This window comes from Onychostoma macrolepis, chromosome 21, assembly GCF_012432095.1.
Source record: "Onychostoma macrolepis isolate SWU-2019 chromosome 21, ASM1243209v1, whole genome shotgun sequence".
NCBI lineage: Eukaryota > Metazoa > Chordata > Actinopteri > Cypriniformes > Cyprinidae > Onychostoma > Onychostoma macrolepis.
The window spans coordinates 4458763-4484045 of NC_081175.1; the positions used below are offsets into that span (position 1 = coordinate 4458763).

The 25283-nt window shown below is 36.2% G+C and overlaps 1 protein-coding gene across 2 annotated transcripts in view; it reads left to right on the forward strand.

Annotated features, from left to right (window-relative positions):
* Positions 1-548: 548 nt before the first annotated feature.
* The window catches only part of kctd16b (potassium channel tetramerization domain containing 16b), an 84659-nt gene continuing 59924 nt past the window's right edge, over positions 549-25283 (forward strand). For both annotated transcript variants that reach the window (XM_058758854.1, XM_058758855.1), the window contains exon 1: positions 549-1537. In XM_058758854.1, coding sequence (XP_058614837.1) covers positions 721-1537 — 817 coding nt within the window. In that variant the 5' untranslated portion in view covers positions 549-720. The remainder of the gene's footprint in view (positions 1538-25283) is intronic.

The following is a 25283-nucleotide window of genomic DNA, read 5'->3' on the forward strand; positions in this document are numbered from 1 at the left end:
TTTTTTTTTTCCCGCCCGTTGAGGCAACAACAGCTGAGGCGGTTATTTTCCCGCGCCACAGCCCTGAGAGCGAGCGATGCTGCATCATCTTCACTTCTAAACCCCACTAACACACAAACCCTGGATTATGTCAGAGGATCACAGACGGGATTTACTTCTAAACAGCTGGGATTATCGATCGACCCTCTCAGTCGCCATAAAATATGTGTTTTGAACTGTTTTCAATTATAATCTTTTTAAACCATCCGGTTTTGTCTTCAAAAGTTGGATTCAAACCGCTGCCGAACTTGTAAAGAACTTTGGACCTGCTTAACCGAAAAAACAAAAACAAAAACAGCTCTATTCTATAATGTTTTTTGCAGAATTTAAACAGCATCTTCCGTTTGCATACAAGTGTACTATCTTTTTCAGGGGAAGGAATAAGCAGCCGTGTCTATCGCCGTGTCCATCCGCTGCTGAGCAACCGATCCTCCTTCGCGCGGAGCGACTCTCTGCTGTGCGCGTCTAGTTCCAGCTCGGATACTTCGCCGTTCATTCCCTCTTTTTTGATTTGTTTCATCTGCGGAGAAGATGAAACTGTAAGGTACCTGCTCCAATTAGTTGGTTGAAATGCTATTTTTATTGCCATTTAATGTGCATGGTCCATCGTCTGTATTTTCTAAACCCTTCCCGAAGCTGTAAAGAGCGAACTTTCCGAATACGGATATTTTTTTGGCACCCATGACCGAAACAATGGCGTTAAGTGGAAACTCTAGAGCTAAAGACAGCAGTTTTCCCGACGTTATTGAACTAAACGTCGGGGGCCAAGTGTATTATACCCGTCACGCCACGTTAATCAGCAATCCCGGCACCCTTTTGGGGAAAATATTCTCTCCTAAAAATAACGCATCGAATGATCTGGCCAGGGACCCCAAAGGTCGTTACTTCATCGACCGGGATGGGTTTTTGTTCAGATACGTGTTAGACTACCTCAGAGACAAGCAAGTTGTCCTCCCTGACCACTTCCCTGAGAAGGGAAGGCTGAGGAAAGAAGCGGAATACTTTCAATTGCCAGACTTGGTTAAACTCTTAACCCCAGACGACTTGAAGCCCAGTCCCGACGAATACATCCACAGTGATTACGAGGACGGCTCTCAAGGAAGCGACCAGCGGATGTGCCCTCCACCGTCGCTCGTTCCCGCCGACAGAAAAAGCGGGTTCATCACAGTCGGATATCGCGGGTCTTGTACGATGGGCAGGGAGAGTCAAACCGATGCCAAATTCCGGAGGGTGCCGCGGATTATGATTTGTGGGAGGATCGCGCTGGCCAAAGAAGTTTTTGGCGAGACCCTGAACGAGAGCAGGGACCCAGACAGGACCCCTGACAGATACACGTCCCGCTTTTACCTCAAGTTCAAGCATCTGGAGCGCTCTTTCGACATGCTCTCGGAGTGCGGCTTCCAGATGGTCGCCTGTAACTCGTCAGTGACGGCCTCGTTCGTCAACCAGCATACTGACGACAAGATATGGTCAAGTTACACTGAGTACGTCTTTTACCGTAAGTTTCTCCTCTAAAGTTTTGTCAACATTCGCATTTCGCATCCTCTGCCATTTCTGCTGAACACAACACCTGTCTGTCATATAACGTTAGAAGGTTTTCCGTGAAGCACCGCTGGACGGCGCACTCGGTTTACACATCCCCCCCCCCTTCCTCCTCCACACAAGGTCTAGTAGGGAAAAATAGTATTTCAAGTAGGCTTGTGTTCATTAACAAATATGTAGTAGCCTAACTAGCATACTGAAAACTGATTTTTATAGTAGGCTATGTTTTTAAAATACTTGTTCAATAGTACTTGCTCATTAGATGGTCTGTTCCACTAGCGATTTCCATCATGTATTTTGGTCAGTGGTACATTTAGCCAATTTCTCTGGCGATTTGTGGTTCAGATACTAACTAATCACCTCAGACTAGTAGGCCATATATTTACAATGGACACTTTTCACAGACTGATGACTTGTTTTCACGGTTTCAGGGTTATTAACAGCATACTGTACATCTGTTATATATATATATATATATATATATATATATATATATATATACATACATACAATGGATATATATGTGTTTTATTTGGTATTTTATTACCTTAACATTAAATTTTACTGCATGAGTGTTTCTAATGAACGGCTGAGGGAAATCTTACAGCGTAATCAATCTCTGTATATATTTTTCCCCTTTTGGAAAGTCATGGTTTTTATTGGGGAAAATGGGAATGGAACCATTATAGGCTATATGTTGTAGTTTCCATTCACCAGTTTACCCAACTATGGCGACGTCTGCTTCTGAGAACCCTGAAAATGTGAAAAGGGCACATAGTTGCAGTAACTATTCATTAGAAAATAGTACTTACTTTTTATTTCATAACAGTTACTATAGTATCTCTTAGTTGTATTTCATATTGGAAAGATTCAATTGATAATAGTAACAACTGGTGTACTCACTAGCATCTCATTAGCAGGTACTATTTTTTATTCTGTTAGTGCGAGGAAAATTGGAATATTTGAATAGTTATAAGGAAATAAAGAATAAGTAGTACTTATTACTAGTAGAACTGGAATCAACAACAACTGGAGTAAATACTAGTTGATATCTGAATCACAGATCCTAAAAGAATTCAGTGACAAAAATGTAGAATTTGTTGAAAATGTAGCACCAAGTTTCTATGCAATAGTTACTACTGAGTAGGGTTGCAAAGGGGTGGAAAATGTCCGGTAAATGTCCGGAAGTTTTCCGGAAACTTTTCATGGGAACTTCGTCTGGGGAACTTTGGAAATATTCCAAATTTGAAACTTACCAGGAATTTATGGGAATTTACGGGAATTTATGGGAATTAATTGGAAATTCATAAAACTGAATCATATACAAACATAAATATATATAGTATTTTTTTTTGATCATAGGCTCACTTGCATGTAAACTAATACAACTTTTAAAAATGACATTTTTGGGGGGGGAATCTGTGATGCTTTTTTCAGGATTTATTGATGAATAAAAACTTATGAACAGTTTATATATTTTATATATATTTTAAAACAGTTTTATATTTTCTAACAATATAAGTCTTTGCTACTACTTTTTTTAAATTAATTTAACACATCCTTGTTGAATAAAAGTATTAATTTATTTAAAAAAAAGAGAAAAGATACTGACCCCAAACTTTTGAATGGTAGTGTATTGTTAAAAAAGGATTTCTATTTTAAATAAATGTGTGTGTGTGTTTTTTTAAAACTCTTTATTCATCAAGGAATCCTGAAAAAAGAATCACAGGTAGTAATAATAATAATAATAAAATATTAAGCAGCACAACTGTTTCCAAAATTGATAATAAATAAGCATATTAGAATGATGTCTGAAGAATCATGTGACACTGAAGACTGTAGCTTTGATCACAGAAATACATTATATTTTAAAGTATATTACAACAGAAAACCATTATTTTAAATTGGAATACCTGCACAATATCACTGTTTATTTTTTCTTCTGTATTTTTGATCAAATAAATGAAGGCTTGATGAGCAAAAGATATGCAATGTTTAAAAACATTAAAAATGGTAATGTGTCCAAACTTTTGACCAGTACTGCACTTCCGTATGATAACAGAAATCTTGCTAGCAGAAGGAGCATCACAGCTTGAGCTATATAGCACATAGCCTACCTCATAAACTGTCTAGCTACTGTATAAACACTTTTTGGTATTTACTAGTTAAACGTGAATCCCATAGATCAAATATATTTAGAATATCAAAACTTCGATGTAGTCTTTGGGCTCAAATGCAGAAAGTGCGGCTTCAGAGAAAATGGAGGGGAATCCCCCTCTTAGGTGACTAGAGAGGATTGTGTGTGGGGGGAGGGTCATTTTTAGACTTTTGTTTTATTATTATCTCACCTAAATGTTTGTTCAGTCAGTGTATTTGTTTTTACTATGGTATAGCCTAATTTAGTTGCACAGTATATTACACACAGCACAAGGACGTTTTAAACATTTTTTGTAATATTCATGTAATTTATATGAATACTTGCCAAGATGGACATTTTGATATTTTGTGTGCAGGATTTAAGAAATTATATGTGCATGTAATGGTAGATAAGCACAGTGCATGTAGGGGGCATGCTGCAGTAAGCAGTGTGCTGTGTGCGATTGAGCAATCTGTAGAGTAGAAATTAAACTGAAATTGCATTAAATCTGGTTGTTTTAACCAAGATTATGCTGCAAGTTTTTGTTCTCAACCACATTTAAGTTCCCAGTTCCTGCAATTTAGCAAATTTCCAGTTTATTTCCATTAATTCCCGTTAATTCCCATGGAAAGTTTCCAGTCTTGAAAGTTCCCGGAATTTTGCAACCCTACTACTGAGTACTAATATCTAATGAATAGTGAAACTGAAAAAGGTAGTTAGATTACTTCAGTGTTTTAAAATAATGAAGCAGTGTTTTAAAAAGTAAGTACTAGTTCTGTAGTTAGTTGGAAAACTGTTAAAATGGTTTCCTTTAATAAAATGCTTTTTGTATAAATATCAACCTAATTGTTGCTCACTTGATACTGTGGTTCTTATGAAGACATAAGATATAAGTTTTCTGACTGTGTACCTGTTCTAATGTATGCCCAGGCACTGAAAGCCTTTATATAAGACCCTTACCTGGTAAGTAACGCTGTCGAAAAGAGAGACCCCTCCCTCCACCCTCATTGTCTATCTCTGCGAGCATCTCAATGGAGTGGCAGGGGACGATGGCTTTCTGAAATAGCTCTCATAACATTTTATGATGTAACAAAACACCACCTACTTCAGGCCGGTAGTGGCTAATGTGCTGTCGAGCCAGTAGTGGGCCTGCCACAAGGCAAAATGGAGGAAGCACATAATGGACTTTATACTGAGCCCATTAAAGAGATTGCAGCTGCCATGTTCTTTATAGATTCTCACAAGACAGTCATTTAAATTGACATTTTTTTTTTTTTTACAGTTTACAGCCTTACTGTCTCACACAGAAAATTAACATCAGTTGTTGTCGGTGTCTTGGTGGACATTGTCACCAATACAACAACATAACTACTATTTTTTATCACTACCAAGGTAACAAATGCATGCATTCAACATGCTATACTCAATAGGAAGCTTGGTGTGTTAACACGAGCGTCCACTTGCAGTTTTGTATCTTAACATTTCTAGAGCAAAAGGAAAATGTCTAATTTTGCATTTTTGTTGTTGCATTTATATGCAGTATTTATATGTGGCATATGTACTGAGCAAAGCCTCACACGTTAAAATGTTATTAATTGACCTGAATCATCAAACTAATGCAGCATTTCTACTGTTAAACTTTCAGTATGGTTTTTCGAGCCAGAAGAATATTAATACCATTCTTCCATTTATCAATCACCAACCCAAGTTTGTGAAAGTGGCATGCACCAGGAAGGAGTTTAGAAAGTTTCAGAGTGTTTGTTCAGAGTTGATATCTAGCCTCCTACACAATCCAGCAAGCCTGTTGAATTCGCTTTGCCTCTGGCAGAGCGCACCAGTTGCTTTTTATAGGCTTCACCGCTCTGACGCAAAGTCTACCCAGAGTGCAATCCCTTGAAGGCAAATTTATTTACCAGTTTGTTGCATGGTTAGAGTGATTGACAATCAATCATTGGCTGTGACAGGCCGAAGACTTTCTGCAGTCTGCCTACAGTGCTGTAAATCACGTCATTTGCTTTTGCTGTGACAAATGTCACCTTTTCTCACCCTCCAAAAACAAGTCGGCTGATCACCTAAACCTGACATTAGCATCAACGCAATATTGAGAAAATTTACACAACCTTAGATCTGCGACCTTTGGTAGTTTAGTAGTAAAAGTGCTCACACTTTAGTTTGGGGACCAATTCTCACTATTAACTAACTGTTAACTACGACTCTTCCTCAATAAACTTATAATTTTGCTGCTTATTAACGTAAATAAGGTATTTGTTAAGTTTAGATATGAGGTAGGATTAAGGGATCTAAAATATGCTTATGCAGAATAAGGCATTATTATGTGCTTTATAAGTACTAATAAACAGTCAATATAATTATGCAAGCTAATAAACAACTAGTTAATAGTGAGAACTGGTCCCTAAACTAAAGTGTTACAGTAAGAGTTAAACTCAGCTGACAGCAATATGTGGTATGCTGATAGCCACAAAAAGACAAAATAAAACAAACACTTTTTGCTCAAGCCTTGTTTTGGCCCCCCTAAAAAGACTGTTATGGTTATGGTGAAGCACTGATGATAATTACTGGGGCCTTTTTTGTTCCTTTTTGGGTGCAAACGTAGTAAAGTGAAACTTATAATTTTCTAAATTAATTGCATTCATTCTTCTGTAAAAAAAAAAAAAAATTAGGCATTGTTTGAGCTGTAAAGTGGTTTAAAATCTTAAACAAAATATTTTTGTAAAATGTATATAAAATTACATAGAAAAGGTTACTAAGCAATTTATTCAGCACTAAAATCATGTAACATGCATATTAGGCAGAATATATATATATATATACTGTATGTCTATGTATACTTTTTTGATATAGTTGTATATGGATCATTTTGGATGATTTGTAAATGTATTTGTTGTATTTGGATATATTTTTTGAGATATAAATGTGTATTTTTTTTGTATCTTCGTGATATTAAGTGTATTACGGTAATACATGTTTTAATGGGCGTAGGTGTTTGCTTGGTAGCACATGGCACTGAGGAAGTCCTTGCGTCCAAAGGTGCATACTATCCACCCTATCTACCCTAAATAGTATTGAAAATGACTAATATTAAATAGAATGTAGGATGGCTAGTATGCACATTGAGACGCAGGCAGGGTTAATATCCGAAAACGTTTTGCACCTTTGCACTTTTTTACACAATTTTGTGACCTCTGAATAATAAATGATATTATAAGCCTTTTGGGCTAAATTTGGATGAGTGCGTCTTTATACCTTTTGTATTTTTTGGATTTACCCACCTTATATTATTGGCCTATACTGGACTTTTGGACTAGTGTTTGACGCTACGACCTTTTCTCTTTGTTGTATTGTAGTTAGAAATGTTGACAAAATGAACAATAAAGAATGACACTTACAAATGCCGAAAACATGTCCACACAAACCCCTGAATAGCATTAATAATAAAATTAGGAATTTGTAAAAATTTGGCTATTGAGTAAATAACACAAATGTACTGTACATACCATATTAGTGATACCTATATTTACCCCTAAAATACCAATTTGCGTGTACATGCACATTAGGTAGTGAATGAACCAACAGAAGGAGATTGGTTAAAAACGGAAAGGGTGGGTGGTGTGGTGTTGTCCTGCTTAAACTGATTAATCTTGCTAGAGAATGAGCCATGACAGTTTTGATGCTCCACTTGTTAGGCGCAGCTGCTCCCCTGCTCAGTCCAGAGGGACCCAACTCTGAATGTAGCCTCTGCATTATTCACTGCCACAGACAGAGAATAAGATTTAAAGGGATGGTTCACAATAAAATTTTAAGAAATGTGACCAGGGTTGTGTTTCCTTTAAAACGACATAACTCACTCCTTAACCAGCATGAAGCATCGTTGTAGAAACTAACGAGCTAGTCCTGAGTATAAACCGTAGTAACATGGTCACATTTGAGCCACATTGGTTCAACAATATAGGACTGCTATAGGAGTAATAACTTAATGCTAATTAATCAATTCAAGATTACAACTAATGTCATGTTATTATACTTAATTTACACAAACAACAGGAAGCTTCTTTAATCCTGATAACATGCAGTATGTAATTGCTTTACACTTTACTTCCAGATGCATGGGTTCATTCATTCAGCTGCTTTGTCTATAATGTAATTTCTCTGAGATGCTGCTGTAATGAATATGGCATCTGAGGACTAACATTACTGTTTTCCATCATTTTGCTTTATATGATTCATTGCGGGTGTATATGGACAACACACTCCCATTAATAACTGTTTTACGTGGATGAATTTGTACAATCTCACTTATATGTTCTCCAAAGATCTGCTTATGCTCCACTGATGGTTAGGTTTATGGGTGAGCTTTCATGCTTACAATTTTTCTTTAAATTGTATGTTTCTGTACGAATCACATCGTACAAAAAAAAAAAGGGATGCAACGATACCATTTTTTTCAGATCCGATCCGATCCAGAAACTTCTGAGTATCGCCGATTCCAATCGGATACCAGCGCAGTTTAAAAAAATAAATAAAAAAATCAATGCAGAATTTCTATACTTCTGTGTGTTGACCTGATCGTCACTCTTGTGTGTGTTAAACACAATCTTCTAAATATAGACAACTTAATTTTAATGAAAAATAACAAATGAAAAAATATATATACTGTATATAATCATAATCTATGACAAAAATACTATTATAAACTAGGTTAGTGGATAATTTAGCAGCAAAAGTTATTCTAGAAAAATCACGAGTGCACATTTTTTTGTAAAATCTAAACATTTAGTGAAATAACATTATTAAGTGGGGAACAAATAAAAGTGATTAAGTGTAGGACTAAATCTGGTAAAATGTTACACATTGCTCTTTGTATTGTTGTAAAATATATTAATGAAAACAAGTAAATGTATTTATATATAAATATAAACTATAAAATTAAAAGATTTATTTTAAATGTATAGCACAGTAATGAAGGCAGCAACATATTATAGGAGTGCTATCTATCATATGTTGCTGCCTCCATTACTGTGCTATACATCAGATTATTAATAGCCTTTCTTTTTCTGTCTTATCATAGGACAGAACAAGAAACGCTACAAATAATCTTTCATTACACAAAAGTATTATAATATGGAAAGCTCCAATACAGAGCGGCACAAAGCGCTTATGCGCATCCCGTGCACAGCGCTTCGCTTCGCATAGAGAAGTTCGAAGCACAAAGGAACGAGATATTGATGCGTAGTTTATTAAATCTGTGCGAAAGTATATTGAGCCTTTAATTTTTTTGTGCTTTCATGGGGCTTAATAATAACACAGAATAGTATACGCACAATATGGGATTTGGATCAGTCTTGTCTGACCAATACTCTTTTCCGGCAGAAAATGTCAGTATCGGAGCCGATACCGATACTAAGTATCGGATCGATGCATTCCTAACAAAAAATCGCCACCCCAAACAAAAATATCCTTACTACAAGACTAAAACTGCTGAAAATAATTATACAGAATGAAGCATGTTGAGGAAACCCTCTGATCAACAAATCTTGGTAACACTTTAGAATAGGGAACACTTATTCACTATTAACTACGACTTTTCCCTCAATAAATTCCTAATTTGCTGCTTATTAATAGTTAGTGCGGTAGTTGTTAAGTTTAGGTGTTGGGTAGGATTAGGGATGTAGAATAAGGCATTAATATGTGCTTAATTACTACTAATAAATGGCTAATATTCTAGTAATATGCATGCTAATAAGCAACTAGTTAAAAGACCCTAAAATAAAGTGTTACCCAAATCTCTATTTGATTAGGAGCTTGAGGCTGGACTCACTGCTGTTGTTATTGATTTTTTTTTTTTTTTGGTTGATGATGTAGACGGCACTGCATCCCAAACAGGCTCCATTCCAAAAGGGAACACTTTCAAAATACAAACTGCCCTGCATCTAATCATAATACCCAAATATGTCCCTGTGTGTATGTTCATTACATCAATATATTCATCTGAGACGAAACACGCATCAAATGCTAAAGTATGTACATAAATAGTCCAAGGCAGAGAAACTACAAATATGGCTTATTCTCATTGGGGAATTCTCTCATATAGTACAACTGCAATAGGTTTACATTGCTTTAAGGCATATTTCAGAATAGCATGTTGGAAAGCTGGCCTTTACCTTTCCGCTTTTGTAACTGCTTTGTCAGACTCTTTTGAACTTTTTGACCTCTTTGATTTTTATTTGAAAACAAAATATTGCTGACATATGTGCCGCACTGAGGGTGCAGGAATGTCAACCTCCCAAGCTGCATTCTGATTTTTATAATAATGCTCCATTTTTGCTAACATGAAGGTCAAACTCAAAAGTTCTTGACAGAAGTGACCACAGGTCCCTCGGCGGCTGTGAGGCCTTTGAGTCCTCAGATCCCTGCCCATCAAAGTCCGGTCTGTCTTGTCTCTTATTAGGCCTCTGGAAACGGTTCTTAATTTGATAAACTTCCGCATTGATTAACCTACTTTGGCGTTAGCGAGGTAGTTGTGAAGTCTGTCTCTGTCACCCATTAAGTGGAGGTCTGTGGCTTAATATGCATGACAGCATGCTAGGGCCCGTGTGAGGTGGCTAACAAGTGCCAACAATTATCAAAATCCATCACCCCTGAATCTCATTTCATCCAATTAGGTGAAGTTCCAGCCTGATATGTCTGGACCAAGCTGCTGCTTAATCATTTGGCTGTTCTTTTTATGTGTCTAGAACGACAGCACTTATAGGACAACCGATCCAAACTCATTAATATGGAGAACGATGGAAAACACAAGCCTTGCTATGATGTCTAAACTGAGCTGAGTTTATTTCCCAATTCTTTGTTAAAATATTTCAAATTTCCTGCTCACATACAAGTTTTCTTAAGCATTTTTTCTGCTGGTAATGAAGAGTAGGAGACAGGGGAATAAGATTAGGAAATTACATGAGTACAGAACATTCTTGGTCTAACATGCCTAGTGTATGCATCCAAACCAGCTACACTCTATGCAAAAAGCAGTCTATCAAATTAAAAAGATTACAGTAGTACCCATATGACACATTGCATCTGCTGAGATTCTGGAGTGTGGAACCAGTGGACAATTTGCTGTCCCATGAGCAAATCCACAGGAGCTGAAGAGCTGTCAGTTTCAAAAAGTTGAATAATGACAGAGAACTCATGCCATGCATTGTGGTCCAAACAATGTGCAAAAACATGCAGGTAAAAACCTTAATGAATGTGTGTCAAGGTTATTAAGACTCTTATGACAACTAAAGGTTAGTTAAGGCTGTAATGCTGTCTTATGGTGCAAAAATGTATATTGATATAACACTTATATATTTATTTACTGAAATGATGATTACTTTCACTGACTTTAGTGCATCATTGGGCAAAGAACATACAGGGGTACATTTCCAAAAGCATCGCTGGCTCATTATGGCCACAAGCTTCATTGTTACCAATATAGTTCAGTGTTTTGGTGCTTCCTGAATCCATAGTTCTAACGAACATCCTCAAACAGCATTGCAGAGTTGTGTAGCTGGAACTACAGCTTTCGACCTGTGGTCAGGAGCATAGTTTATTGTTAGTGTGACATATGGACTTAAATTCATATTATTTTAGTATTTGAGCAATAAGCAAGGGAACATGTAGTGCAATCTATATATTTTATTGCACACATATACAAATTTAATTTTACGTCTTTTAGATTAAGTGAATTAAACCACCATTTTTGAAGGAAACCTTCAAAATACAGTCAAATATCGAGAACAAAAATAGACAAGCAATCCTCAGATGACATGTGGGTCAAAGATGAAAGGGGTTTTGAAGCATGCATATATATATATATATATATATATATATATATATATTGAAGCATATAACTCATGTGGTGCATCCAATTTTACAAACATTTCTTATGTGAAAACATCCAAACAAATTGTTTTTATTAACATCAAAAATATTATTTAAAATGACTACATCAACCTGACTACAGCAAACCATTTTTATGAGTTAGGTCAGATAGGTATACAATTGCATGTTACTATTTAAAGTATATGTCTGGGAATATGAGCCTTAAATGCTTCCAAAAACAGATGCTACTGCAGCCCCATGACTATGCTATCCATTCGGAATTCTGCCCGTGCTATTTTTGGATGGTTATGTCATTTTATTAGCATTAATACCAGGTGCTTCCGCACAAACCATTTACAAGTCGAGGATCGCATGTCCTTAAAACTGACAGATAGACTGCGTGGGACTGTTTTATGCTGCTCTTGTTTTTCTGAGCCCTAGTTTTCTGAGCTCTGCTGTTTCTTGATTTCCACCCCCGTATCCATCCAGGCATGTGTCTGCTTCTTATTGAACTGCTTCAGAGAGCCAACTGTTTTCTTAAGCTTGTGAATTCAGAGGAAGTGCTTCTGGCACTGCAGGAGCTGTGTTTGCTGCTCAGACAAGACTTTTTTGCTTAATTTGGTTGCACGGTGTGAATAAAAATAGTGACCAAAAATCGAGACGCCATCCATAAGCTGAATTCAATGCATTTCGTTTTTCTGAATGAAATATGGCATATTAGCAAAGGTTGAGGAGCATGAAAGAAAATCCTTACATTCTAGAGAGCATTTCTATAGATTTCTGAAGTTCAAATCAGCTGTGGAGGGTTTTAGCTCATCGCTTAATGTAACACGCTGTACTATTTGGTGTACGTGAACATTCATAAGTCTAAAGATTTTGCAACAATATTACTAAATGGCATTTTGCATTTTCTGTATAAAATGTAAGTAGTACTTACAGTACATGCAAAATTTGTCTGTGGTTGCCAGCCTATTTCTATGTGATATCTAAGGTGTCTTCTGATTCTGTTGTTCTGGTAATTTGAAGAACACTATCATTCATGTCTGTTGGTTGCACAAATGGTGCAGGACAAGTTGTTCACATCCCTAAACTTCGCTTAAGATTCTGATGGCAGTAGTCCATGTGTCAGCCAAAGACAGAGGAAAAGCTTTGTATTTGGAGTCGGAAAGTACTTTGCACCTCCTAGATCAATAAATGAAGGTTACTGAAGGATCAGGTGAGCTGGTAAACATCCCTGTGCCAAAGAAAGCTCCTTGTGTGTTTAAGGTCACCTTCTGTGGTTTGCATCTTCCACAGAGCCATTTACTCAATACTTCCTGGATGAAGGGCATCGAATGGGTCACCACAAAATGAAAACTTTACACTTTATTTAAAGGTTCAATTCTCACTATTGAATAGCTATCAACTACGACTTTTGTCTCAGTAAACTCCTAATTTGCTGCTTATTAATCGTTAGTAAGGTAGTTGTTAAGTTTAGGTGTGGGGTAGGATTGAGGGATCTAAAACATGCTCATGCTGAATAAGGCATTAATATGTGCTTATATGCTAGTGATATGCAGCGCTAGTTAATAGTAAGAATTGGCTCTTAAAATAAAGCGTGAACGAAAATTCAGTCATCGTTCACTCACCCTGTTGATGTTCCAAATCGTATGGTTTTATTTTTTGGAGGACAAAGTAGATTTTTTAAGTGTTCATTTTTACACAATTAGAGCACTTCAGGATTGCACAATTTGCCCAGAAGGGTCTATTTCAATCAAGGCCAGAGCTCGACAGCCAAATAATGGTGGTGTTGATTGCTTCTCTTTGATTTCCGTGCCCTATACACCATAATTCTTGGTTTGAGCGCCACTCCTCAAGAGCTTATTGTAGAGTCCCGGCCTCCAGGATACAGTTCACCGTGATTGGCAGGTCGTAAAAGGTTGCAGATGCTCTACTATGGTGAGTGGCCTCAATCTCGCCCTGCAGCTGAATTGCTGAGTGGCTGGAAGATACAAGAAACTCCCGAGGGATGCTGTCTTGGTTGCCCCCTGCCTTATCTCTTTTCATCTTCACACCGACAATGTGGAAAAAGGAGAACTGGTGGGTGGCAAAAGCTATTGGCCACTTAATACAAGCTAAAAGACTCTCCTCTTTGTGACAGTCGATTCCTGCACCTGCCACAGCATTTTCAGTTGGTGCTGCTGATGTGAAGAAAGAGGAGAAGACAGGGACGGTCAATGACAGATGGAGAATGACCTCGTACCGCTCTATGCCTTCCTTCCAGCTTGCGTCGTTTGGCAGTGCTGCTGTTTTAGCGCAGTTAACACCCAAATTAATGAGCTTTTGTCTGTGGTTAGAGGCTAATCCAAACGACTGTCTCTTATGGCCAGAGCCACACAGAATCTGCCACAGACAGCTCAGCAGATTTCCACAGAATTATAATGTCCATCATTCACGAAATGCATTCTCAGCATTGCTGCATTATAGCGGACACCGTACTTCTTTCATGTCAACTGCTTTCATAACGGACTTTGTTAAAGCAGGTTAGTTCAATTCAGTAGGTTTGTAACATTGTTTCTGAAAGTGTGGGACTCAGAATTTCCTAGCTCTCAAATTTCACGATGATGTTGGTACACCTCATGTCTTGTCCTTCATCGTTGTTTTTCAGGGATGAAAGGGTCTTATACCTTTGAAGTGACATGAGGGTGAGTAATAGGCAAACTACGCTTTTCAGATTGCTCTTGCAAAGCAGCATAACTGTTTATTTAAAGTCCCACTGAAGTGCCTTGAAATGCACAGCGTAATTCAGTGTGCTGATGTAATTTCCACTCAAACAATATCGGATATCAAACAAATATCGAGTGGCTCATCCCCATTTTTAAAAATAGCTTTTGGTGTATTTGACAGCTTGTAATAGTCACAGTTGTATTAAAAAAAGAAAAGAAAAGAAGTCTAATAGATTCCCTCTTAAGATTTAATATGGAACTGTTACTACTAGGGGGGGGTTATGCTGATAATGTTCAGTTAGAAAAGCGTGTAATATAATGTCATGGTACCAAATTTCAATAGTCTACCAGTAAAATTCCATGGTTCTACAGATATTGGTACCATAGCGAAAACTATTGGGACTTCTTTATTTAACTATTTTAAAATAAAAATATTAAATAAATAAAATGATAAGTATTAATGCTATTATTAAATATAAGTAAATAATAAGTTAAATCATAAGCATGTAGCCTTCAAATATTGTTCAGTTATGTAAACATTGCATTAAAAAGATCAATTGAAAGCAATAAAATAACAAATAAATGCATTTCACAGGTAACAGAACAAGTGGCAGGTCTGTCGATCTTGAATAATTATATATATATATATATATATATATATATATATATATTTTTTTTTTTTTTTTTTTACTACGGGGCCGTTGAATGCTTGAATCTGATTGGCTGACGAACGTTCAATTATTTTCACGGAAACGCACGGCGAACGTAGTTCCAGGCAGCTCTTGACCTCATTACATGACCATATCACTTTGACAAATGATTTCTGTTATTTCAAAGGTCTTACAACAGCAAAATAACCAAAACCCACAACGACACTGGCCAAACAAATAAATATAGTAAACAAATGGATAAAAACGACAGATCATGTCCAAGTTTTTGCCACAAAATTACGCTTTATTATGTACAGAAAGCACATACTCTATCTCTCCCGCTCTCTCTCACTCACAGACCGCACATACATAACAGTTACAGTTTGCACACACACTAACATACATCGTGCTAATGTTGTTAGCACTACTCTGATGATTTTATCAGTAAACAACTTAAAAACTACATGACTTCTCAGAAGCGAGGTAACAACATCGGCGCTGTTCGTGAAGAAAAGGAACTAAGTTTCACTATAACTAGAGACATTGCTGCCGAACACTATTGAGAGACGCACAGAGGTAATCTCTCTCTCTCTCTCGCTCTCTCGCTCTCTCATAACTTACTTATTAACTGTGTTAACTGCATTAGTCAGTTATCAACGGCTCAAGCCTCTGTTACTAGGTTTAAAATGACGTTTTGGAATTATCAACGCAGGCCTTGGATGAGATACGGAAGAAATAAGCCTACTCACAATAGCGATTTAAGTAGAAATACCGGACGAATGCCTTGAAATATATCATCTGATCGACTCCGCTTCGCGTCGTGACCGCATCACCACCTCGGGTGTGCATTATTTTTCTAATAATCCAACGGCCCGTCGTCAATTATTCCTTACATATATATATATGTATATACAGGTGCATCTCAATTAATTATAATGTCGTGGAAAAGTTCATTTATTTCAGTAATTCAACTCAAATTGTGAAACTCGTGTATTAAATAAATTCAATGCACACAGACTGAAGTAGTTTAAGTCTTTGGTTCTTTTAATTGTGATGATTTAGGCCCACATTTAACAAAAACCCGACCAATTCACTATCTCAACAAATTAGAATACTTCATAAGACCAATAAAAAAAAAACATTTTTAGTGAATTGTTGGCCCTCTAGAAAGTATGTTCATTTACTGTATATGTACTCAATACTTGGTAGGGGCTCCTTTTGCTTTAATTACTGCCTCAATTCGGCGTGGCATGGAGGTGATCAGTTTGTGGCACTGCTGAGGTGGTATGGAAGCCCAGATTTCTTTGACAGTGGCCTTCAGCTCATCTGCATTGTTGGGTCTGGTGTCTCTCATCTTCCTCTTGACAATACCCCATAGATTCTCTATGGGGTTCAGGTCAGGCGAGTTTGCTGGCCAATCAAGCACAGTAACACCATGGTCATTGAACCAGCTTTTGGCAGTGTGGGCAGGTGCCAAGTCCTGCTGGAAAATGAAATCAGCATCTCCATAAAGCTTTTCAGCAGAAGGAAGCATGAACTGCACTAAAATTTCCTGGTAGATGGCTGCGTTGACTGTGGACATCAGAAAACACAGTGGACCAACACCAGCAGATGACATGGCAGCCCAAATCATCACTGACTGTGGAAACTTCACACTGGACTTCAAGCAACATGGATTCTGTGCCTCTCCACTCTTCCTCCAGACTCTGGGACCTTGATTTCCAAATGAAATGCAAAATTTACTTTCATCTGAAAAGAGGACTTTGGACCACTGAGCAACAGTCAGTTCTTTTTCTCCACAGCCCAGGTAAGACGCTTCTGACGTTGTCTCTGGTTCAGAAGTGGCTTGGTAGCCCTTTTCCTGAAGACGTCTGAGCGTGGTGACTCTTGATGCACTGACTCCAGCTTCAGTCCACTCCTTGTGAAGCTCTCACAAGTGTTTGAATCAGCTTTGCTTGACTGTATTCTCAAGCTTGCGGTCATCCCTGTTGCTTGTGCACCTTTTCCTACCCAAATTCTTCTTTCCAGTCAACTTTGCATTTAATATGCTTTGATAGAGCACTCTGTAAACAGCCACACCTTTCAGTAATGACCTTCTGTGACTTACCCTCTTTGTGGAAGGTGTCAATGTTCGTCTTCTGGATCATTGCCAAGTCAGCAGTCTTCTCCATTATTGTGGTTTCAAAGAACAAGAGATACCCGGAATTTATACTGTATGGATGGTCATTAATTGAAACTCAAATGTAAATATTCTAATATTTTGAGATACTGATTTTTGACTTTCATGAGCTGTAAGCTCTTATCATCAAAATTAAAACAAAACAATTTTTGAAATGTTTTACTTCCCAGGTGAAAAAGAAATATATTTAAATTGTGCTTTCTCAGACACACTTAATATATTTATATTATACTATACTAAGTGCATATTAAATGTATTATTTTGAAACAACTTTAAGTATATTAAGTGTATTTCAAGATGTGTTTAAGTTCGATTTTAATCTATTTGTAATATATTTAATATATTGAAATTGTGTTAAATTGGAACCACTTTAAGTATATTTAGTGCAATTTGAGTATATTTATTAAAATACATTTAAAATGTACATTTAATACTTCATGAACTACAGTTAGAGTATATTTGAAGCATCGTTTTAATTGTATTTCAGCTCATTAGAAATGCATTAGCATTACACTACTAGTATATTATATTTTTCAGTATATTCACACACGTACACTTTGATGTCTAGAAAACTTTAATGTATTATATATTGTGTACATTACAAATATTCATAAAGTACATTTAAAAAGTACAGCAGCATATATACTTTGGTGAAAACAAAAAAACATACTATTAAAAACACACTCAAGTACATTTTAAAACATTATACAAAAAACATTATAATAAATGAAAAAAAAAAAGGTTTGGAGGTGGATGAGGAGATGCCGTAGGGATGGTGAGAGGCAAAGGTGCGGGATGATGGGAGGATGACGATGATGCCCTGGTGGCTTAGATAGTGTTTGGCACATGGCACAGACCCAGAGCATCCCAGTGCTGATAACACACGGCGGAGTCAAGGGAGAAAGGATCCAAGATGTAGATGGTGTGGTTGCCGACATCTGGGGGCCGACCGATGGAGACAGAGCTGGTGAACCCGAAGGCACAGATGGAGGGCCGATGGAACTGAGCATCGTCGCAGGTTCCGGAGAGCTGGGCACAGCCTAGTCGTTCAGGCATACAATATTTTGCACAAGTGCCTTTAGAAAAAAACAAAACAGAAACAAAATTAGATAACAGATTTTTACATGAATGACTGAAAGGAAGCACAAATTAGCCACCTGGAATGGACACATTGCTAACATTTTTCTTCCAAGATTGACCAAATCACCCTCCATTAGGCCTGATTCAAAAATCCCTATAACAGAGGTGATACGATATTAAAATATACTTACTATTCCTTTGCTTGTCTCTGCACTCAGATTTCAGTTTGTCTTCTATAGCAGCTGATCTGAAAAACAACAAATGTTAATATTTCTCACATGCACAAAAAAAGGCTCATCAAAAATGATTTGTTTTCTATTCAAGAATGACAGAACAATGTACCTGGTCGGAAATATAGTCAAAAACCATACCAGTCTCAGCAGTTTCAGATGTACTGTATGCTCTTATAAGCAACCCTTCTTACAATTTAATCTTTGTTCTTATCTGTATTGAGAAATATATATTAGAAAATAAAGTTGATAAGATTGTCTAGCTTGAACAAATATAAACACCAATCAACCACTACCACAGTTTGCTGATCAGCTCAAGACAAAGTAACTGCATGTTCATAATCATGGTTTTTCAAAGATCATTAACATCATTACAATGAAGCCAAATTGTTCAGGAAATCAGAAATAAATACACTTCATGTTGGAAGAATGTTAATGTTGTACACGTTATAATGACTAATTTTATTTAATTTATTTTTGTCTGCCAATGCATGTGTCAAAAACACAACTGGCACAGACAAATAACGTTAATTAAACACAACTCTTACCTGAAGTCAGTCGCCAAACACGCTTGCAGAAGCTGGTAAAAATAAGAACATACTGCTATATTTTCTAATTAATTTCATAGTTCCCCCAAAACAATTTGAATTCTGTCATCACTCACCTTTAAGATGCTCCAAACCATCTAAGACTTTCGTTCATCTTCGAAAGAAAAGCAGAGATATTTTAATGAAATCTGAGAGATTTATGTCCCTCCGATGAAAAGATTCATCAAAGATGTTCACGTTTCAAAAAGTTCATCGTAAAAAAAAACATCGCCAAAGTAATCCATATGAATTGCGTGGTTTCCTCCAAGCACCCTAAAGAGACACGATCGCTCTATATAATACTGTTTAAATTTAGACTTATATACACATTCAAGGTACATTTGCACGCACATCATATTTGATTTACTCTCTGTAGCTCTCTGCTGCAAGCTCATTATCATACAAACCAATCAGAGCCGTTCAATGGCTCTGGAACCAATCAGGTTTAGTCTGTGTTGTTTGAATTTAAACACAAATAAACGTGTTTTTTTTTACTATTTATTTATTTATTTTATTTCAGATATAATGTTGAAATCCTTGTGGGAATTTCAGAAATATATATTAGAAAATAAAGGCGTCAAGCTTGAACAAATTTATAAATGCCTATTACAATTAATGTATCATGTAATGAACAACAACCTAATCAACCAACGTAGCATAGGCTAACCCATATTAAACAACATATTTTAAATATTGCAATGGTTAATAATATTTGACAAAGGTTTGTACATTGTAAATGGTAAAAATGTTTTTCAAAATATAGTACTTTTCCAAATAAAATATAAATACAAATATTTAAAATATAACCATGTGTAGGCCTACTGCAATATAAAGTACATTAAAAACCTACTAAAAGTGTAATAATTTTGTTATGTTCTTACACAAAGTACACACAAAAATATATTTTAAGTAAGAGTAACATAAGTGTGTTTTTTTTGTAAATACTCTAAAACGTCACTAAAAGTATGCTTGTGTTTAGTATATTCCTTAAAAGTGTAACTAAGAATATATTTATTAACATAGTATTTCTACTATACTTTTTAGAAATATAGTAATAGTGTGCTTGAGTTTAGCATATTCCTTAAAAGTACAACTAAGCATATATTTAATACAAAAGTACTTCTAGTATACTTTTTAGAAATATATTAAAATGCAATTCAATATATTTTTAATACACCTGAAATAAGCATGTTGGGAATACAAATGTATTATAAACATACTACTTGAATTTCAAGTATATTTTTAATACATTTAATACTCCGTCTTTTTCACCTGGGTTTACATGTAATGAATCTAAAATATATGAAAGTTTCACTTTTTGAAATAAGTTACAAGAAAAAATGAACTTTTTCACGACATTCTAATTCATTGAGATGCACCTGTATATATAGATTGCCTAGAGCAATCTCTGGTGTATTTAGCAGATTCTGTCTCAAAAGCTGCTGATTGGCCATTGCATTCACATGCTTGAAAAACATATCTGTAATACAATGCTCAATGCTGCAAAAACACATTGCAAATTGAAACCTTTGACATTGTTCACAGAGCACACACACAAATACAGGAAAAATGTTTGAAAGCAGCTGCCCATCAACAGGTATCGGATCGACCCTGTACTCGGTGCTAGCAGTACTGCGGAAAGTATCATTTTGGTTTTAAATTTAACTATCAACTTGGTAGCGAAGTACTTTTGACAACACTAGTGTAATATATGGTGGTGCATGGTACTGGTGTTATCTCTTCTCCTCATGACTGCTGTTTATAATGCTGTTTGCATTCTTTGATTGCCTCCACTGTGATTTAAAGTTCAGCATTCTGTGAGGAATTCAGATTGGATTTGTTTTGTGGTCCGTGCTGTCTTGTGCATATGATCCACTCTGTGCTGTCTGGACTACGCACTTTATTCAACCCAATGGAAAGCAGGTTTAGACTGTCTAAATCGCTTCCTATCATCTCAATCCACCATTCACCATATATAACATAGTAAATGTGTGAAAAAGTGACTGATTTTAGCCACAGATTTAGTGTCTTTTATTCTAGAAAGAAATTGATTGGACAGAAAATCTGATGAGAAGCTGAAGTGTAGAATGATATATTATCAAAATTGTTGATCCTTATTGGTGATAGTGGCTGTATATTTTGAATACATTTATTTTCTAAATGCACATTTTCTCATTGTTTTGAAGCATACTTAATAACCTTAAGACTATATTCCTAATAACAACCAAAAAACGTTAGTTTTGATTTCAGGGGGACTTTAATCGTTTTGTTTTGGGATACTGTAAAAGCAATTATAATTAAATGTTTTATTGTATACCTTTTCAATATAGACAATGACAGAACAATGTATTGTCTGCGCTGAGAAATATTTTATAATTAACACTTTTAATATTTTTAATTATGTAATTATTTTTATTATTTAATTATTTTTAGATTTATCTTTTTTTATTAATGTACAATGTATGTTCACATTGTTTTTTAAAATTATATACTGTATATATATATATATATATATATATATATCAGTGTTTCCCACAGGATTTTGTGACACTTGTGGCGGCAGGTGACGTCACATATTAATTTGCATATTAATGACGTCATTGCATCAAGTTTGCCTTCAGACAAGTTTTGGCACTTCAGATTTTCTATTCCATGAACTGTCACATACTGCAATACAACTGGATGCCCAATAAAGCTGTTATCATTTACATATTTTTTGTTGCCATACATACAACAGGTATAAATAGTGACTAAACACAACCCATTAATGCTACATGTTAACCAGGAATCACTCTCACTATACTCCTTAAATCCTGATTTATAATCGCGACATCGTCTGATAAAATCAATATACAGCTACATTAAATAGTGACTATATGCGGTGGTTTTGCATATATTACCGTTTTGTCTTATTCAGGGCACTGCCTGCGTCTGAGTAACAAACTATGAGCATTTTAACAGACAAATTACATTCAAATTTAAAAGTCCAAACAGTCAGTAAGTGACAGGTGCTTGGAAACGTGTTTTGTACTCATTTATTGACGAGTCTGCTGCGTTACGGCCAACTGAAAGCGCTGTTTTTCTGCCGCTCACTGCACAGAAGAGACGCCGAGTGAGGCGACACTGCGCCGGGACAGTCAGACCTCGCGCTCACCGGGCAGCACTGGCAACATCTTCCAACTGAATGAAAGCTAAGGTTTTTTCAAAACAGTCGCTAGGTTTGTCAGCATGTACCGTTTATGGAAAAAAGCCGCTGAAAGGATCTGAAAGTTGCTAAATATTGTGCTAAAGTTGCGCTCATGAGTGTGAGACGCGGGAGCTGATGGCAGGGGGCGGTGGGTATTTGTGGCGGTCGATGCGGATCAATGTATGGGAAACACTGTAATACTTCTATACTTTTTTCCCTTGCACTCATGACAGATATCACTACCCTCACTACATGGCAATTAGATGCTGCCCATCATTTTTTACCCTCTTGAATAAAGTTGAATACTTCACAATGATGCTCTCTGAACTTGCTCTGCTCCCTGTCAAATTTTTCAGGAATGTGAGTCTGCTGCTCAGTTCCCATAGAGAATTTATTGAAAATGCCCGCTCCAGTACACACATAAATTGAGCTATGTTAAACAAATTTAAATGCATTCTTCAAAATGCCACAGATTGCAGAAAGTATGCAGACTTCATCTGTACTCTTGTGGCTTTTAAAATGTTTAGGGTGTTGCTTTCGTCTCTGCCCATGATGTTTTAACATTATTTTGTCAAGCAGTTAAAGTTACTAAAATATAATTATAAAATATAATTATATAATACCAAAATATTAAATGTTCAGTGTTTCTGACCCTCATGTAAATACAGATAAACACACACACACACACACACACACACACACACACATTTGTTTTTGTGAAAAGTGGGGACATCCCATAGGCGTAATGGTTTTTATACTGTACAAACTGTATGTGCTATTGCCCTACACCAACCCTACACCTAACCCTACCCCTTACAGGAAACTTTCTGCTATTTCAGATTTTCAATACACTCCATTCTGTGTGATTTATAAGCGTTTTGAAAAGTGGGGACATGGAGTAATGTCCTGAAAAGTGACCTTCTCCTTATAATACCTGTCATACCCTTGTCATTATATAAATTGATGTCCTCATTTGTCACTAAAACACACACACACATTTGCTGTAGATGACCTGCCTATGTATACTTGTTCTGCAGGTGATATGACTGCACAGTGCATGTTTAAGTAAATAATTGACACCAAAATAAAAATAGTTGAAAATTGACACCCTCAGGACATCCAAGATGTAAAGGTGTTTGTTTCAAAACAAATTTTCAGAAATTTAGCAGTTTTACGTCACTTTCCTCTGCAGTGAATGGGTGCCATCAGAATTAGAGTCTAAACAACTGATAAAAACATCACAATAATCCTCAAGTATTCCACACCACTCCAGTCCATCAGTTAACACCAAAATCCACCAACATGCAGTATTTGTTAGAACTAGTTTGGACTGTTTTTACATATTAACTTATGCAAAAATATCTGTGCTCTTGTGCTTTTCACTTCACTAGATGGTAATTGATGGATTAAAGTCGTGTGGCTTAGGATGTTTTTATGAGCTGTTTGGACTCTCATTCTGACGGCACCCATTCACTGCAGAGGATCCATTGGTGAGGACGGATGCGATGCTAAATTTCTCCAAATCTGTGGAGAATTTGTGCAACAATGTTAACAAATCAAACTTTAAAAGCATATAAAAACTTGAATAAAACTTTAAAAACTTGAACAAAACAATCTTTAGTGTGAGGATTATAGTACGTTTAGGGCATCATTCACTGGTCACCTTAAACCAGGGGTTTAAGTTAAGTTTAACTTTTTAAATGGGTGCCAGAAACTGAATTGTGAAACTGAATGATTTGTAAATTATGCTTGGCGGGCCACATATAAGCCATTTCAATAGACAAGCTACGAGCTGTTTGAAATTCATCAACAGGCCTTGTTTGGGTTTTTATTTGAGCGTATTTGAGTGTTTTTTTTGTTTTTTTTTCAACAAATTCAGGCTTGTTCTGCTTGAGTCACACCACTCTGCTTGAACTTGTATAATGAAGTGCCGTGATTCCTAAACAAACAATCAACCTGCATTATCAAACCTTGTTTCTTCTTGATTGACTGCCTTTCTTGCAGTCTTTTGAGTTAAATTGATCATCTGGAAGCTGGTGCCTTGACAGTGCAGGAGTCTGCCTGGCCAATTGCCTCAGCTAGCCCAGCGGGATCTCTGATACACAAAAACCAATATGAGAGATATTCAGTAAACACAGAACACCGCGAGGGACAGATAAAAGCCTTCCCTTAAACTGTTGTCACAAGGTTTTCTTTAGCTTGTGAAGCATTTCTAGTTCATCTCCTCTTTCCACTAAAGGGACATGTTTGATCAGACTGCTAGTGGGTGTATAAACCTCAGCGGTTCCATCAGACATCTGGCCACTGTTGTGCATGACACCACTGGGTCTGAGGAGGTGGGGACCTTTACTTTCACAAGCAAAGAAAAAAAAAAAAAAAACACTCCCAGCATAGCAGAATCAGAAATTGCTTCTCTTGGAACATGCCTGCTTCTAGTAATATTATGAAGAAGAGGAATAAAATGATAAAATATACATTTTTAATTGTTTTTTTTTTTTGTTTTAGAGATGAACATTATATAAGAGTCTTGAAACATTGGAGAAAAACAAATAACAGATGGTTTGAGTGATTTAATCACTCAAAAACAGTTTGTACCCCATTTACATTTGGATCCATGACATGCTGCTTGAATTTGAACATATTCAAAAATACATTAAAATGGCAATTCATACACACCTTTTATATAATGAGCTTGTTTTTCATTTATGTATTAAAATTCATTTTTGATGGTCATAAAGCCAAAAATGTCAGGTGATACAACTGACCAAAAAGAAAACAAATCCTTAAAAGATGAGAAATCTAAAGTAGTTTATTATAAATCCATGTAGACTCTCATGTGTCGGCATCAAAAAGTTTCAATTCAATTGCAATGCAAAAAGTATTTGCATTATGGCAGTATGCAGTATGCTTTTATTCTCATTGTAATATTAAATCTAATGAATGTAATGAAACATAATAAAAAATAAACATTCGAAATAATGAGAATTTGAAAATAGCTCATAAGTAAAATATGGTCATGAAGAATTACACTAATGGGATTTTTTTGACAAGAACATTTGAAAATGATCTGTT